The 16,039-nt window shown below is 46.8% G+C and overlaps 7 protein-coding genes across 7 annotated transcripts; all 7 read left to right on the top strand.

Annotated features, from left to right (window-relative positions):
• Positions 1–242: 242 nt before the first annotated feature.
• Positions 243–1,223, top strand: N7495_001207 (60S ribosomal protein uL2; the record flags this gene model as incomplete). Its single annotated transcript, XM_057203877.1, has 3 exons — positions 243–291; positions 449–1,026; positions 1,086–1,223. 3 exons carry the CDS (start codon positions 243–245, stop codon positions 1,221–1,223), a joined length of 765 nt encoding a protein of 254 aa, XP_057067950.1.
• A 990-nt stretch (positions 1,224–2,213) lies between these two features.
• Positions 2,214–3,150, top strand: N7495_001206 (uncharacterized protein; the record flags this gene model as incomplete). Its single annotated transcript, XM_057203876.1, has 2 exons — positions 2,214–2,579; positions 2,647–3,150. 2 exons carry the CDS (start codon positions 2,214–2,216, stop codon positions 3,148–3,150), a joined length of 870 nt encoding a protein of 289 aa, XP_057067949.1.
• A 544-nt stretch (positions 3,151–3,694) lies between these two features.
• On the top strand, positions 3,695–4,381 carry mpt (putative DNA repair and transcription factor Ada; the record flags this gene model as incomplete). The annotated part of the gene is made up of 1 exon (XM_057203875.1): positions 3,695–4,381. The coding sequence occupies one exon, from the start codon at positions 3,695–3,697 to the stop codon at positions 4,379–4,381; it is 687 nt and encodes a 228-aa protein (XP_057067948.1).
• A 1,099-nt stretch (positions 4,382–5,480) lies between these two features.
• N7495_001204 (uncharacterized protein) lies at positions 5,481–7,042 on the top strand (the record flags this gene model as incomplete). The annotated part of the gene is made up of 5 exons (XM_057203874.1): positions 5,481–5,607; positions 5,665–5,832; positions 5,885–6,000; positions 6,064–6,915; positions 6,983–7,042. The coding sequence occupies 5 exons, from the start codon at positions 5,481–5,483 to the stop codon at positions 7,040–7,042; spliced, it is 1,323 nt and encodes a 440-aa protein (XP_057067947.1).
• A 407-nt stretch (positions 7,043–7,449) lies between these two features.
• N7495_001203 (transposase) lies at positions 7,450–8,865 on the top strand (the record flags this gene model as incomplete). The annotated part of the gene is made up of 3 exons (XM_057203873.1): positions 7,450–8,254; positions 8,321–8,653; positions 8,762–8,865. 3 exons carry the CDS (start codon positions 7,450–7,452, stop codon positions 8,863–8,865), a joined length of 1,242 nt encoding a protein of 413 aa, XP_057067946.1.
• Positions 8,866–9,655: 790 nt separating this feature from the next.
• On the top strand, positions 9,656–14,083 carry N7495_001202 (putative RSC complex subunit (Sth1); the record flags this gene model as incomplete). The annotated part of the gene is made up of 4 exons (XM_057203872.1): positions 9,656–9,763; positions 9,918–10,101; positions 10,163–13,839; positions 13,895–14,083. The coding sequence occupies 4 exons, from the start codon at positions 9,656–9,658 to the stop codon at positions 14,081–14,083; spliced, it is 4,158 nt and encodes a 1,385-aa protein (XP_057067945.1).
• An 848-nt stretch (positions 14,084–14,931) lies between these two features.
• N7495_001201 (uncharacterized protein) lies at positions 14,932–15,828 on the top strand (the record flags this gene model as incomplete). The annotated part of the gene is made up of 3 exons (XM_057203871.1): positions 14,932–14,968; positions 15,022–15,428; positions 15,487–15,828. The coding sequence occupies 3 exons, from the start codon at positions 14,932–14,934 to the stop codon at positions 15,826–15,828; spliced, it is 786 nt and encodes a 261-aa protein (XP_057067944.1).
• Positions 15,829–16,039: the final 211 nt, after the last annotated feature.

Here is a 16,039-nt window from a genome sequence, read left to right as displayed (position 1 = left end):
ACACATTGTTTCTATAAGAAGTTCGAAACTTATGTAAGCCGATTGGGCGCTAATCCCAATTGGGCTAGGTTAGCGACCGCACCCTAAAGCCCACACATTCCAATCTCCGACGGTTTCTCATCTCCCAACGACAAGCCCATCTTCAAGTCGAGGTATGCTTTTTTTCCACCACACGTCGCCTGCGCCGACTTACGACGGTCATCAATCAATACTAACGTAGCTTCTCTCCCAGACAAGCCGCCATGGGTCGTGTCATTCGCAACCAGAGAAAGGGTCGTGGCTCTATTTTCAGTGAGTGCGACCACTTCAAAAATTCCATCCTGGATCGAAATTCTTTCGGCGCTGCATTAAAACAGCGAAGACAACAGAGAACGAAATAGGAATTGGAAAAAAAAAAAAAACCGCAAGATGGAATTGGATTACTGATTTCGATATTTTTTCCTTATAGCGGCCAACACCCGTTTGAACAAGGCCCCGGCTCAGTTCCGTACCCTCGACTTCGCCGAGCGTCATGGATACACCCGTGGTGTCGTGAAGGAGATCATTCACGACGCCGGTCGTGGTGCCCCCCTCGCCAAGGTCCAGTTCCGTCACCCCTACAAGTTCAAGATGGTTACCGAGACCTTCATCGCCAACGAGGGCATGTACACCGGCCAGTTCATCTACGCCGGTAAGAACGCCGCCCTGACCGTCGGTAACATCCTTCCCCTCGCCTCCATGCCCGAGGGTACCGTCATCACCAACGTTGAGGAGAAGGCTGGTGACCGTGGTGCTCTTGGTCGTACCTCCGGTAACTACGTTACCGTCATTGGTCACAACCCCGAGGATGGCAAGACCCGTGTCAAGCTCCCCTCCGGTGCCAAGAAGGTCGTCAAGAACACCGCCCGTGGTATGGTTGGTATCGTCGCCGGTGGTGGCCGTACCGACAAGCCTCTGCTCAAGGCTTCTCGCGCCAAGCACAAGTTCGCTGTTAAGCGTAACTCTTGGCCCAAGACTCGTGGTGTCGCCATGAACCCCGTCGATCACGTAAGTTCAGGCCTAATATGTGTGTCACATCAGCATCCTAATCAGCATTCTCTTTCCAGCCTCACGGTGGTGGTAACCACCAGCACATTGGTAAGGCTTCTACCATTTCTCGCTACGCTGCCCAGGGTCAAAAGGCCGGTCTTATTGCCGCTCGCCGCACTGGTCTGCTCCGTGGTACCCAGAAGACCAAGGAGTAAGTGTGATAATTTGTGGAGTTTTTCTTGCAACGGGTTGAAAATGGACTTCTGCTATGAGACATGTGTACTTAGGCGGCTGCGGATAAACATCCCATACTCCCTTAGCGAATTAAGGTTGTGGCCACCATCCTTTTTCTTGTCGAGCAAAATAAAAAGGGCGATGGAATGAGGTCCGGGGCCTCATAGTGAAGGGCAGGACGGAATTCAAAAAAGCCTGAGGGCTCTAAATGATACACCTTTTATTATTCAAAGTCTGATTTCATCGCCCGTAGATCTAGACGCTAGACGTGCATGGTTTTACTGCTAGCTACATTCCCTGATGGCTCGTTCATGCATGGGCTAACCCTGGAGCACTTACGTCCACGGGTAGGGCTGCATACATGTGGCTCAGGTACTTGCGATTCAACGTAAGAATATTTCAGATACATCAGTATCTTGCAAGGTTACGTACGCCCTATTCCTGTCAATCGATTGAATTGGATCTTTCTGTGTATAACTTTTGAATTACCCGGTGGATTTAGCTTGAAAGGATCAAGTACTCCTTCTTGTTTCCAATAGAGCCTCCAGCGCTCTTCCTGAAGTCGGATAGGCCACAGCTCTAATCCCTCTGGAAGTCTGGATGAGCTGATAAGTGCTTCCAAGTTTGGAAAGATCCATACACTACAATCTACCTATGAAATCACCTGGGCACTTTCGGAGGTTTCGATCTGACAACTATAGATAGATTGGTGGGACGATTCCAAGGTTCGAAAGACCGTTCCTTCAAAATATAGATTCAAAATAGGTATTTCGCCCAGGGGGCCAAGGGTTCCTTCGCCCACCTATCTACCTACTTACCTACCGATCTATTGGGTAGGTAGACGATTACCTCGGTACCTCATACTTTTTTTCAGTAGCAGAGATACTTAAAGTACCTATCTAGTTTCAAGGTTCCAAGGCTCCTCCACTGTGAAGTTTGTTCATCCGGGTTTTCAGGTCCCAATCGCCAAGATGATATGGTTTCATTGTCTACTATTCTATTCTACTCTCCTCTTCTTAGGAAGCCATGCCAATTCACTCCCTCGTGAGAATCTTCAAGCTCGTACATTCGGAGAAGCCCTGACCTGGGACAAAGCGAAGGGAAAGGGCAAACAGCTGGATACTCAAATGAACGCTGCATCAGCTGTAGCCAGCGCATTCACCAAGTATGAGGATTTGGCGACTTGGGGCTGGAAAGATAAAGTCAGAAAGCTTGATGTGACCTCGTCCATGTTTAATTTCCTTAAGAAGGCACCCTACCTGTTCGAATTTGCTCAATCGCAGCGGATCCGGTGGATTCACGACAGAACTGTGATTGTTGATGGATTGGAATATGGAGTAAGGCTTCCAGTGCTTACAATAGTCAATCCAATGTCATTGATAGTTTGATCTAATGACTTCTTAGGATACTGGAGGATACTTCCAAAATATCTACAACGTTCTCGACATGGCTATCATTGCAGACGACAATGACAGTCCCGAAAACTCATATGACCAGTGTCCGGACGATATTGTACATCTAGTCAAGCTCAAAAAGTGGTCTGATGTCACATTCCTGGAGTGGCAGCATTTATGCAGCAACGACGGACTTTCACCCAGTCGTCTCAAATGGGTAATTCGAAGCAAAATCAACAGCTACGACACATTATCGATTATAGAGGATGCTTTTGATGAGAAGAGTGGGTTTGAAGATTGGAAAAAGTATGAGAACGGTGTTTCTTTCAACCGTGGCACCGATAATTTTAATGCTTTGCTTGGAACTCCTAACGCTTCAGGGACAGCTTATATGCTTATCCAACATAGGGCCCAATTGGGGAAGAAGAGAGTCTCTAAGATCACAGTGTTTGGTCAGAAGACGGCCGCAAATGAATGGATGCCGGGAATGCTAATGGAGCTGGAAGATTGCTAGGATCTTCCAAGGTTCGGATCTTAAGACCTGGAGTGATCATAGGTAGATAAGTTTAAATTGATGACAACTGCCTGTATTAAATCTCCCGAGGTCGACTCATCTAGATACCTAGTGCACCTACCTAGGTAGTAAATTCTTCGTCCCAACCTCGGAACCTTGGGCCCCAGGAATCCTTTGAAGTTCCATGCCTAGTTGATGTATGTGGTAAGTGTATCTACTTGCGGACACGAGTATATATTTGTGGACATCAGTACCTGTAGGTACCTAAGTAACTAAGAATGCATGAGAAGAAAAAAAGAAATAGTACAACATAGCCCTCATCTAATCCCGGAGGGTTAACATCCGATTGAATTACAGGCGTGTCAACATGGTGCGTTGTACAGGTAGAAATATAGAATGTCTACGGGTACTCCGTTGACCTCAATATGACCAATCAACGGTACCAGCACTGGATATGGAATATTTGCCACCTCTATGTCTTTCCTGCGATGCCTTGACCCAGTAAATGTCCTCCAGGGCTTGATCACTCATGAATGTATTTGCCATGAGTCCAAACCCCCCACAGAAGATCCCCCGCATCCGCCAATCCAGTGGCACACTCACATCGGCAGAGCGGTGGCAAGTTGTGACCAAGCGCGACGCAACAATCAACAACTTCGTCTATGCCGTCCTGACCACAAGAATCTATTGTCGCCCCTCTTGCCCCTCCCGCCTCGCCCGTCGTGCCAATGTACAATTTTACGATACTCCTTCACAGGCCGAAAAAGCAGGCTTCCGACCCTGTAAGCGCTGTCGGCCAGAATCAGGAGGCACGGCGGCTCAGAGCAACCCCCAGAACTTGATGGTTGAGAGAGCATGCCAGGATATAAAAGATATTTTAGGGAGAGGGCTGAAACCACGATTGCAAGATCTGGCGATCCAAGCAGGGTTGACCCCAAGCCATTTCCATCGTGTCTTTAAGAAGCGCATGGGCGTTACGCCTGGTCATTATGCCAATGCCACCCTGGTCTCTATGAATTTACACTCCCCGCCGGGATCTTTGAGTGCTGTTACGTATGATGCTGAAACACCGGCCCTTGGTCTGAATGAGGTAGATGAAGTTTCTGATTTATCTGTGGGGAATATGTTAGATCCGGGTGGCCATATTTCTACAGTTACCATGGAGGCGTGGAATGAGTTTGACGATTTGTTGGCTATAGAGGAGTTCTTCTGGGATTGGGACTCCTATTGATCCTGAAATGATCTTGATCTCGTTCGAAATGAAATCATTAATAATATTTATCTAGGTGTGTACTAGTACTAATGCGAGAAAAGCATGTACGGCCGTACACCAGTGTGGATCTCTAATGAAATAAGCGTCCGACCAAGCCCGCAGCGAGGGATGGTCCCTGCAGAGAATAGTTTATCAGTTGAAAATAGTTTATTAGTTGAAGATTACGCCATACTTCAAACCCAGGGTGAAACATGAAGACATGAAACCTGTTCTTTGTAGACGTAGTGGCTATGTAGATATTGAATGGCAAAGAGCATATCGGAAACACCTGGATTATATTGATTGGTGAAACAATAGACACTGGAGATGACCCTTGTAACTGTATAGTAAGTGGCGAGAGTAAAAGGTTCCAGTTCCAAGTAGATAAATATAGCATTCGGGCTTCCTGGTCTTCCAATTGGAATTTAGTCCCCACCGTCGGCCCACCAACGCGTGTCACTGCTTAATCCAGAAGGCCTGGCCATGGTAGAATACTATATGGAAAAGGTTCCAAGGTTGGGTTACCTACGTAGAAAAGTGGAAAAGTAGAGAAAGTTTAGATGAAAGACTTTGGCTGACAAAGTATCTATGGGTAAGCAGGAGGTTGGTCAAGAGCCTAATAGTAAGTAATCTGCATCGATCGTAGCGCATTCCTCAACGATCGACGTTTGAATGCGCTGAAACGCAATTGGATGGAAATTGGAGAAACCCAAGTCCAAGATTTTTAAGTAGGATGGAACTTGGTCTTAAATTAAACAATTTAATTGCCCGTTTCTTCTCTTTCCCTTCCCAACCTCTTCTGTCTCCCCCCAGAACTCCACAGACCCTCTCTCATCCCCACCCCCCGGGATTGCCTCTCTTTTCTGAGCTGGTGTTTTTTTTTCTTTGTTTATTGAAAAAAAAAAAAAGAACTCATTTACTTTCGCTTCTAAATCCACTCCACTTCAACTTTTGAAGTGAGACTTAACCCTTTCAACTTTACTCTACCCCAACCCGCCCCCAATATTCACCTACCCTTTCACCTAATTGTCCAAGTCCAACCACCCACCTTGCATTGTACGTCGATTTCATCTTCACAATGTACGTGAACAAGAGAATTGGTCGCTTTAAGCAGTGGGCTGGAGAACGTATGGGCGGAGAAGTCAAAACAAACACATCCAATGACTTCAAAGCTATGGAAACCGAGATGAGCGTGCGACATGAAGGTGTGACATCAAATGCCAACGATTTATCACATTACGTCAACGCTAACATCAGATAAGGCGTGGATCGTATTCACAAGTCTATGACGGACTATATGAAAGCTATTGCTAAGCGCAGCGAGGGAAGCGATAAGGAAAAGACTCTCCCTATTGCTCACTTGGGAAGTAGCATGGTCAGCCATGGAGAGGACTTTGACGGTGCATCTGAATACGGACAATGTCTCACCAGTAAGTTGAGGTGGCTCTGCCATATATTGGTATTATCTAATTGTTCCGATAGTGTTTGGAAGGACCGAGGAGCGCATTGCACGCGCACAGGAGAGCTACATTGCGCAGGCCAATTCAAGCTGGCTCGAATGTCTCGACCGATCAATGACCCAGATGAAAGACTACCAGGTACGATAAACTACCGACTGACAGAAGCCAGTAAGTGTGAATCGCAGACTAACGGTATTACAGACAGCTCGAAAGAAGCTTGACAGTCGACGATTGGCGTACGATACCTCTCTTTCCAAGATGGAAAAGGCTAAGAAAGAAGACTTCCGCGTGGAAGAAGAGCTGCGGACCCAAAAAGTTAAATACGAAGAGACTAACGACGATGTGATCCGTCGCATTCAGGATATCCGGGATGCAGAAGTGGACAACATTATGGACCTCGGATCATTTTTGGATGCTCAGCTCGAGTACCACGATCGTTGCCGAGAAGCGCTTATGCAGCTGAAAAACGAATGGCCTGGAATGTCCGGCCAAGGCCCACCCCCCTCGCGTGGCCAGGACCGAGCCCTGTCAAACGCTAGCAATTCTTACCAGGATCGCCATGCGCTTTTGCAGGAGCAACCGTCAAGTGTGACTGAGACCCGAGCTCCTATCCGCTCGACCAGAGCCTTGTCGACTCAGTTCTCTGAATCTCCTGTGAGAGATTACCCAGCCAACAATGCGTATTCTCGACTCATGCTGAATCGTACCTCGACCTTCGAGGGACCGGCACAGCTACGCCAGGAGCAGCCTCCGGTTGCACCACAATGGATCCAGCGAACCAACACCAGCGATAGTTGGACTGCACGTCAAAACAGCAACTTCAGTGGCCGTTATCCAGTTGATCCTTACGCAGACTCCGAGGAAGTTAGCTCTTACGGTTCTTACGGCCGTTCTAGCCCTGAGCGTGGATACAGTGGATACAGTGGTCGCTCTATCTCTCCCACTACGTCTCTTGATAGCGGTGTGTCCTCTCGACGTCCTAGTGGCACTAGTAGTGCTGGACTTACTACTGGGAAAAAGGGTCCCCCGCCGCCCCCACCTTCTCGTGCAAAGGTATGAAACTTATAAGCTCTAGCTCTAAATCACCTAGTCTATGCGATATGCTAATCCACGACTGCAGAAGCCCCCGCCTCCACCGCCCATGAAACGGACAACAACATCGACTATGCTGAATGCGTAGAAATATGATGTTGACATGGGGTCTCAACTTTTCAACATTTGGGGGTGTCAGGAGTTCGGATAGTCACAACCTTGCATGTTTTTTAATATCTTTATCGTTTATCGGGGCAACCAGTGATATCAGGGATATCAGGGAATCAGGGGGTCTGGGATATCAGTTCATTAACATCGATTACTACTCCGTAATATGACTATTTCTTCAAGTTACTCTTTATTTAATAAAGTAAGAGTACTGTAGGTGGTCGCGTATAGACCTTAACATTTCAAATTGTATACAGTCATGTGACTAAAGTAAATCGTTCCAAGGATAGCAGTAGCAATGCCAAGAGCATCGTGTGTTTGGGTGTGCACCACCGGTTCCGACACTTTTGAATATTATACTATTAAGAGCAATATCCTCTACCCACCATGCCTAAAATCGACGAATCTACTGAATCCCGTCTCTCTAAGGCATGCGAAGCTGCTAAACGCGAAAAGAAACCAAATATCTCGAAGATTGCGCGCGAATATGGTGTCAAACGAATCACCCTCTATGACCGCGTTAAAAAGGGGGCGACTGCGAAATCTCAACAAAAGCCAGTTAACAAGGCTTTGAATGATATCCAGGAGGAAGCTTTAGTACGCTGGATCATTCAGTTGAATAATTGGAGTATGCCGCCAACACCGAAGCTAATTGAGGCATGGGCAAATCGCTTGCTTGGAGATTCTAGTCCTGTTGGTCCGAATTGGGTATATCCCTTTATTAAGCGTCTTCCTGGAGAGCTAAAACTAGCTCCTAAGAAGAGAAATACTAAGGAATTGAAGCGAATTCAGGCTGAAGATCCAGCCAAGCTAGGTCATTGGTATGATCTACTTGAATGCGTCCTTCGTGGTGTGCCTTCGCGGTTGATCTATAACTTTGATGAGTGTGGTTTCCGACCCGATGAAGATAAAAATCAGAAGGCGGTTAGTAGAGTAAATGTTCCTGATCTTGCTGAGACTGAAAGAGGTGAAAATATCACTGTCGTTGAGTGTATTGCTGCTGATGGCTGGGTAATGGATCCGCTTTTCATCTTGAAAGACAATGTTTTTATGGAGTCTTGGTTCGATGAAGATCTACCACCGAATATGGTGGTAGGAACGTCCCCGAATGGCTGGATATCTGGTGAAATGGCTTTACAATGGCTAGATTCTTTTATTAAGGCTACGAATACACCTGATCGTCTGAAGAAAGGTATATTTTACTTTTGTTCTTACTATTATTCTTACTATTATTATTACTCTTATTCTTTATATATAGGAGAGAAGCGTGTCCTTATCTTTGATAGCCATGGCTCGCATCTTACTCTTGAATTCCTGCAAAAATGTGAAGATCATAAGATTATACCTTTTGGTTTCTTGCCATATTCAACGCATCTTTGCCAGCCACTTGATGGGAAGCCGTTTTTAGCCTACAAACAGTGTTTTCGAAGGCATAATAATGATATCTCTTATTGGGCTGGCGCGCCTATGATGAAGACTGAGTTTCTACGGGTAATTCAACCTGTACGACAGAAGGCCTTCAATCCACGAATCATTCGAGACTCTTTCAAAGAGCGTGGTATCTATCCTGTGGATAGTAATAAGGTATTAAGTAAGCCCACCAGTGGGATATGATATCTAAGAATATTATTATTACTGAAGGTAAGTAAGCTCCCTAACCAGTGAGATGCAATATCTGATCTTATTATTACTATTGAAGGTGGCCTTACTAAACGCCCTGAAGACCCAACACCTTCTCCGCCACCATCGTCGTCCAGTATTGAACATACTCCGAAAACCATAGCAAAGCTTCAGAAGAACTAGGAGAAGCTACTCAAGTATATAGATCTTCCTACACCAAAGCTATATAGAGAGCTTACAAATCCCTGCCACTATTCCCGATTACTCCAGGAAGAGCTTCAATTATGTAAAGATATAGTTGAGCATACTAGGATTGCGCAAGAACCACTTCGCCGCTCAAAAACTAAATGACAACTTAAGGGGGTTCAGGATATTGGTGTAATATTTGTACGTGATGCAAATCGCGTAATTACGACCAGGAAAGCTAAAGAAGATGCGGCAAAAGAGAGGAAGTGGGCAAAAGATTACAAAAAAAGATATGGTTATGAGCCACCACAACAGGATCGGGGAGGTTGAGATGAAAATAGAGGAGAAAAAGATGGAAGATAGATCAAGAGGACCTGTCCATCCTTCATTAATGGCGGTGATAGAGAGATATATACTTTATTTTGAACGGATACGTCGTGAATTTATAGAATAGATGGAATTGATGGTTGCACCAAACACGGACATGTGTGGGGCGCGAAGACACTGCTACATGACTAAGCCATATACACGTGACTTCCAAGGAAATCTCCTCTCATTAGTCACCGGACTCCCACGCGCCATCCCCAACATCGCCTGTCGCTATCTCCACCCTTTGACCCAAGCTAATCTGCTATTCAACACCCGCCCCCTTTTATATCAGCACGCGATCGGTAATATCCAGGTGGAGCGCATTCATTTTTTGGTCCACCTTCTGTCGCGATCACTGCGGTTAACACCCAAGACTTGTCATTTCGACTTATGAATTGAACCGTCGACGCGCTTCAATATGGCTTCGCTGCAATCGGCGCCTAATGCGGCGCCTGGCGCTGTACAGGTTCCAAACCTGGGGAGCATGAAGAATTTGGATCCTCAGAGAATCCAAAACATGGCTAGAGTAAGACTACATTCCCCTTGGTGCCATCAGTAGACAGCACCAACTCATCCATTTTCACTTCCACTTCCACTTCCAACACCATGTTAATCATATCCTTTCTACTATACATCTCATTTATTTCTCTTACATGTCAATCTTAATAACAATACTGCAGCGATTCAAAGCTTTGCAAGCACAAGGTGTTGGCCCTGACGACCCCGAGTTCGCTGAATTTAACAGAATCGGCCAAATTCTCAGCTACCTTCGGAATCAACAGACTATTCGCAAACAGCAAATTGCTCAACGGCAAAATTTGAATGGTACTTCAGCCAGTGCGGCCGCCACCAATGGTGCTCATGGTAAGCTTTCTACATTCTGTCGCTATTTTAGGGCTCACGACTGAAAGTTAATTCAAAATAGGCCGCTCTGTATCCTCATCGTCTACTGGTGCCGCCCAAGCTCAGACTCGCACTACCCCAGTCTCCAGCGGAACCATGTCTGAGGCGCAGTTTAAATTGTTTGAACATCAATTTTTAATGGCTAACATGGCTGCTAAATGCATTCCTATCACTCCTGAACACCTACGGAAACATGAGGTTCTCAAGGCTGCTGTGACCCCGACACCCTCGGAGATCGTCTCCGCTGCAGAAGAAATCGTTGAAAATGCCGAAAAAGCGTCCATTGAACCCACCAACGGCAGTGAAAACACTGTCCCATCCAAGGACCACTACGAGCATTTGGAACTACCCCAGCTCCACGACAAAATTAGTCTGTTGAAGCACCGTGTCCGCAAAAACCGCTCTCAGTATCCAGCCTTGCGGCCCTATGGCGTCGACGCGCAACAACTTCATGATCAACGCCAGATTGTGTTGTATCAGCGCACAGAGGCCGACAAGAAGCGGCTAGATGAGCTTTCAGCCAACATTGGCGTCTGGGATGCCAGCAAAAGCGATGCACCCACGCGCGATGACTCGTTGAAGCTTAGTATTGAGATCCAGCGCCGAAAGCTGCGTTTGATGCCAATGCAACAAAAATTCAGAGGCAGCATACTTGGTCAAATGTCCCAGTATAACACAAGAGTGGTTACTTCTAACCATCGTCGCATGAAGAAACCGCATGTACGAGAGGCACGTGTTACGGAGAGCCTCGAGAAACAACAGCGGGATGCTCGTGAGACGCGTGAGAAGAAGAAGCAGTACGACCAACTTCAGGCCATCCTCAATCATGGTGCCGAGCTCAAGAATGCGGCCCTCATGAATACCGTTCGCGTTCAGAAGCTCGGTCGCATGGTGCTTCAACATCACCAACATATCGAGCGTGAAGAGGTGCGACGCAAGGAACGCAATGCTAAGCAACGTCTCCAGGCTTTGAAGGCCAATGACGAGGTTACATACCTGAAGCTTTTGGACCAGGCCAAGGATTCACGTATCTCGCACTTGCTCAGGCAAACCGACAAATTTTTGAAGGAGCTGGCAATGTCTGTTAGAAAGCAACAGCGCAACCAGGCTGAGCGTTATGGCGAAAGTGACGAGATCGAAGAAGAGGAACCTGAGATTGCGGACAGTGACGATGAGGGTGATGGTTCGGAAGCTACCTCTGGAAAGAAGAAAATTGACTACTATGCTGTTGCTCATCGTATCCAGGAGGAGGTTACCGAACAGCCCTCAATTCTTGTCGGCGGAACTCTGAAGGAGTACCAGCTGAAGGGTCTGCAATGGATGATTTCCCTCTACAATAACAATCTCAACGGTATCTTGGCAGATGAGATGGGTCTCGGTAAGACCATTCAGACTATCAGTTTGATTACCCACATCATTGAGAAGAAGCATAACAACGGGCCCTTCCTGGTTATCGTGCCCCTCAGTACATTGACCAACTGGCACCTCGAGTTTGACAAATGGGCACCGTCTGTTCGCAAGATTGTTTACAAGGGTCCACCCAACGCTCGAAAACAGCAGCAGCAGCAGATCCGCTGGGGCAATTTCCAGGTTCTTTTGACGACTTATGAGTATATCATTAAAGATCGACCTCTTCTTGGCAAGATCAAGTGGACTCACATGATTGTTGATGAAGGTCACCGTATGAAGAATGCCCAGTCAAAGCTCAGTAATGCGTTGTCGCAGTACTACGTCAGCCGTTACCGTTTGATCTTGACTGGTACTCCTCTTCAAAACAACCTCCCTGAACTGTGGGCTCTTCTGAACTTTGTTCTGCCCAACATTTTCAAGTCCGTGAAGTCTTTCGATGAGTGGTTCAACACTCCGTTCGCCAACACCGGTGGTCAAGATCGAATGGATCTGAGTGAAGAAGAACAGCTTCTGGTCATTCGTCGTCTTCACAAGGTTCTTCGTCCGTTCTTGCTTCGTCGTCTCAAGAAGGATGTCGAGAAGGATCTCCCTGACAAGCAAGAGCGTGTCGTCAAGTGTCGTTTCTCTGCTTTGCAGACTAAATTGTACAAGCAGCTCATGACTCACAACAGGTTGGCTGTCAGCGATGGCAAGGGCGGTAAGACTGGTATGAGAGGTCTCAGCAACATGTTGATGCAGCTGCGAAAGCTTTGCAACCACCCCTTCGTCTTCGAGCCTGTTGAAGATCAAATGAATCCTAGTCGTATGACCAACGACTTGCTTTGGCGAACAGCTGGAAAGTTTGAATTGCTTGATCGCATTTTGCCCAAGTTCCGTGCTACTGGTCACCGTGTCTTGATGTTCTTCCAAATGACCCAGATCATGAACATAATGGAGGATTTCCTCCGTATGCGAGGCCTCAAGTACCTCCGTCTTGATGGTTCCACTAAGTCAGATGATCGATCAGACCTTTTGAAAGTTTTCAATGAACCTGGTTCAGATTACTTCTGCTTTTTGCTTTCCACCCGTGCTGGTGGTCTTGGTTTGAACTTGCAGACCGCTGATACCGTCATCATTTACGATTCCGATTGGAATCCTCACCAGGATTTGCAAGCCCAGGATCGTGCTCACCGTATCGGTCAGAAGAATGAGGTCCGTATTTTGCGACTGATCAGTTCCAACTCTGTCGAGGAGAAGATCTTGGAACGTGCGCAATTCAAGCTTGATATGGACGGCAAGGTCATCCAAGCCGGAAAGTTCGACAACAAATCCACCAACGAGGAACGAGACGCTCTTTTACGAACACTACTGGAGACTGCAGAAGATGCCGAAGCAGCTGGAGACCAAGAGGAAATGGACGATGACGAACTAAATGAAATCATGGCTCGTTCTGAAGCTGAAATTAGTGTCTTCCAGCAAATGGACAAAGAGCGGATCGCGAATGACAAATACGGTCCTGGTCGCCGTTTCCCTCGACTCATGTGCGAAGAAGAGCTTCCAGATATCTACATGCAGGAAGATAACCCCATCACTGAGGATGTCGAGGCTGAGGTTTATGGCCGTGGAGCTCGTGAACGAAAGGTCACCAGATACGATGACGGCCTGTCTGAGCAACAGTTCTTAGATGCCATGGAAGGTCTCGAAGAAGGCAAGCTCACTCTGGAACAAGTCATCGAGAATAATGAGCGTCGTACGGCCGACCGGGCAGCCAACAAGGAGCGCAAGAAGAAGCGGGTCTCAGGCGCCCCTGAATCTTCACCGGACCCATCGATTGAAGAAGCCGAGACCCCCCAGCGGAAGCGTCGCCGTGGTCCTGCGCCTAAGCGCAAGGCCGAAGAGATCAACGAAGAAAACCCACAGCCTAAGCGCAAGAGAGGTCGCCAGCCGAAGATTCCAGACACTTTGTCTGGCGCTGATCGTGCTACGTTGAACAGCATTCTCAATAGCGTGATGCAGTCCTTGAAGGATATGGAGCAGGAAATTCCGGCTGAAGGTTCTGATAGCGAAGAAGGCCCGCTTGTTCGTGCCATCATTGAGCCTTTCATGAAGCCCCCGCCTCGCTCCCAATATCCCGATTACTACCAGTTCATTACGAACCCCATTGCAGTTGAGACAATCGAGAAGAAGATCCGACGTGATGATTATCAGGGTCTGAAAGAATTCCGTGACGATATCCATCTGCTTTGCCAGAATGCCAGAACCTACAACGAGGATGGCAGTATTCTATTTCAGGATGCCAATGACATCGAGGTAAGCTACTCTCCTTTTTTCTCTTCTTCATTAATTGATACTAACTTTTGTACAGAATAAATGTGTTACAGAATTGCGCCACTTGACTGAGGATCACCCCCAGTTTGCCAATTTTGAGGGCCAGTTAACCGGTGCTGATACACCTATGACTGTCGGTACTCCTAGCCAGCAGAAGTTGAAGCTCACCTTCAACAACGCCAATTACGACAGTCCCATGGACGGAGTTGACTTTGGAGACGAGTAAACCGTCATTCCCTACACCCTTTCATTTCTTCACTCTTAGCTTCTCACAAAACGATGTTACCGTATCTCTTTCTTGACGGAATTCGAACGTTTACTCCTTACGTGGCGGAATGGCGTTTAACTTTTGCTTTTTTTTTATATTATTTTCGCTGGGTAGGTTCTGGGGTTTGGCTCAGATGAAAAATATTCAGCAACTATCAATTTCTTATCGCATATCAATTTTAATATTCAATTGATCAACCCTATCATCAAGTTCGCTCTGTAGTCTTGCCTGAGATCAACTCACTACCTAGATTCACCTCACTCCAAGATTTACTTCACCTGGGTGAATGTTTCATAAAGTCGCTTCTCCGGGCCAGGGGTGTATAAGAAAGACTATTGCACCAGGTAAAACTCACCTTCCTCAACACTCTCACTGCATTGCTACAACTCTCAACCACCTGGGTAATACTGATGTTCTTCCACTATTAGTATTAGATGGATTTCTGGACTTGATACTCAGCTACTCTCTATACTCAGCACGTGGACCAGTCTACCTAGTAACCTTACGCCCAGATTGGTTATAAATAGAATACAAGTCTAGAGTTAGCTCTGTTGGCAGTTTTCCAAGATCTCGCTTTCCTTGACTCCCGAATGGCTCACCACTTGCGGGGCGACCCGAGTGGGTCTTGCCCTAACGCAACAACCGTAAATGGACCACTCAAACGGAGTATAAAAAAGATAACATATCATACATATGCACGATTCTCTGAGTCGACACGAAGAATGAGGGGTAATATACGGATATAAGACTAACCCCTCCCTGGAGAAAGATAGATGACTACATTCTTTTCCATTCACACCTTCGCCATGTCTAACAAAATTCTCGCTGGGAAAGTTGCAATCGGTACGAAGCACCATTAAACCCTAACATTATTCTAAACTGTTAATATCATACAGTGACTGGTGGTAGCCGAGGAATCGGCGCAGCAATCGCTCTGAAATTTGCACAGCAAGGCGCAGATGTAGCAATCAACTACGTATCCGCAACAGCCGAAGCAGAGGCGACAGTTGCAAAGATTAAAGCTTTAGGAGTGCGATCCATAGCGATCAAAGCCAACGTCTCACAGGAAGAAGAGGTAGCTGCCATGTTCACGACGCTCATGAATGAGTTCGGCCGGCTGGATATTGCCGTGAGTAATTCCGGCATCGAATACTTCGGCGATGTTCTCGAGGTCACGGGTGCGGATATGGATCGTGTCTTTGCAATCAATGTTAAGGGCCAGTATTTTGTCGCTCAACAGGCTTATAAGTATATGGCGGATTTTGGTCGTGTGATGTTGACTTCGTCTATCTCGGCTATTAAGGTGAGATGATATACCTTACTTACTTCATGATTTCGCACTGCTTACTGCGTGTATTCAGGGTGTTCCTCGTCATGCTGTTTATGCTGCCTCTAAAGCTGCTGTTATGGGTATGACCAAGTGTCTTGCTGTCGACTTTGGCTCACGAAACATCACTGTCAACTGCATCGCTGCGGCTGGCGTTAAGACCGACATGTATGACGAAATGGCAAAAGAGTATGTTCCTGGTGGTCGTGATATGACCAACGAGCAGATTGAGACCATGCTGTCCAAGTGGTCACCTCTAAATCGAGTTGGCGTTCCGGAAGACGTGTCGGGTGTTGCATCTTTGATTGCTAGTCCTGATTCGCAGTGGCTGACTGGACAGACGTTCTCAGTTTCTGGTGGTGCTTTCATGGCTTGATCGTTCTGCAACTTGGCCATTCTACAGTTTTACCACGGACTAGATCTTAGGGGTATGTGATGATAGAAATTACATTCATATTCAATCTATTGTTGACATAGTTAGGCACAGCCACAGCCCGTAGTGTTGGCCCCTGTATACCAATAACTCAAGCTTAGTGCGTATGTGATGGGTATGCAGTGTAATACTGCAATATGAAACTCTAAATAAC

The sequence above is a fragment of the Penicillium taxi genome (genome assembly GCF_028828555.1).
Source record: "Penicillium taxi strain IBT 34144 chromosome Unknown utg000001l_segment0_segment0, whole genome shotgun sequence".
NCBI lineage: Eukaryota > Fungi > Ascomycota > Eurotiomycetes > Eurotiales > Aspergillaceae > Penicillium > Penicillium taxi.
Note: the sequence above shows the minus strand (reverse complement) of the source record. Positions and strands in the feature narration are given on the sequence as shown.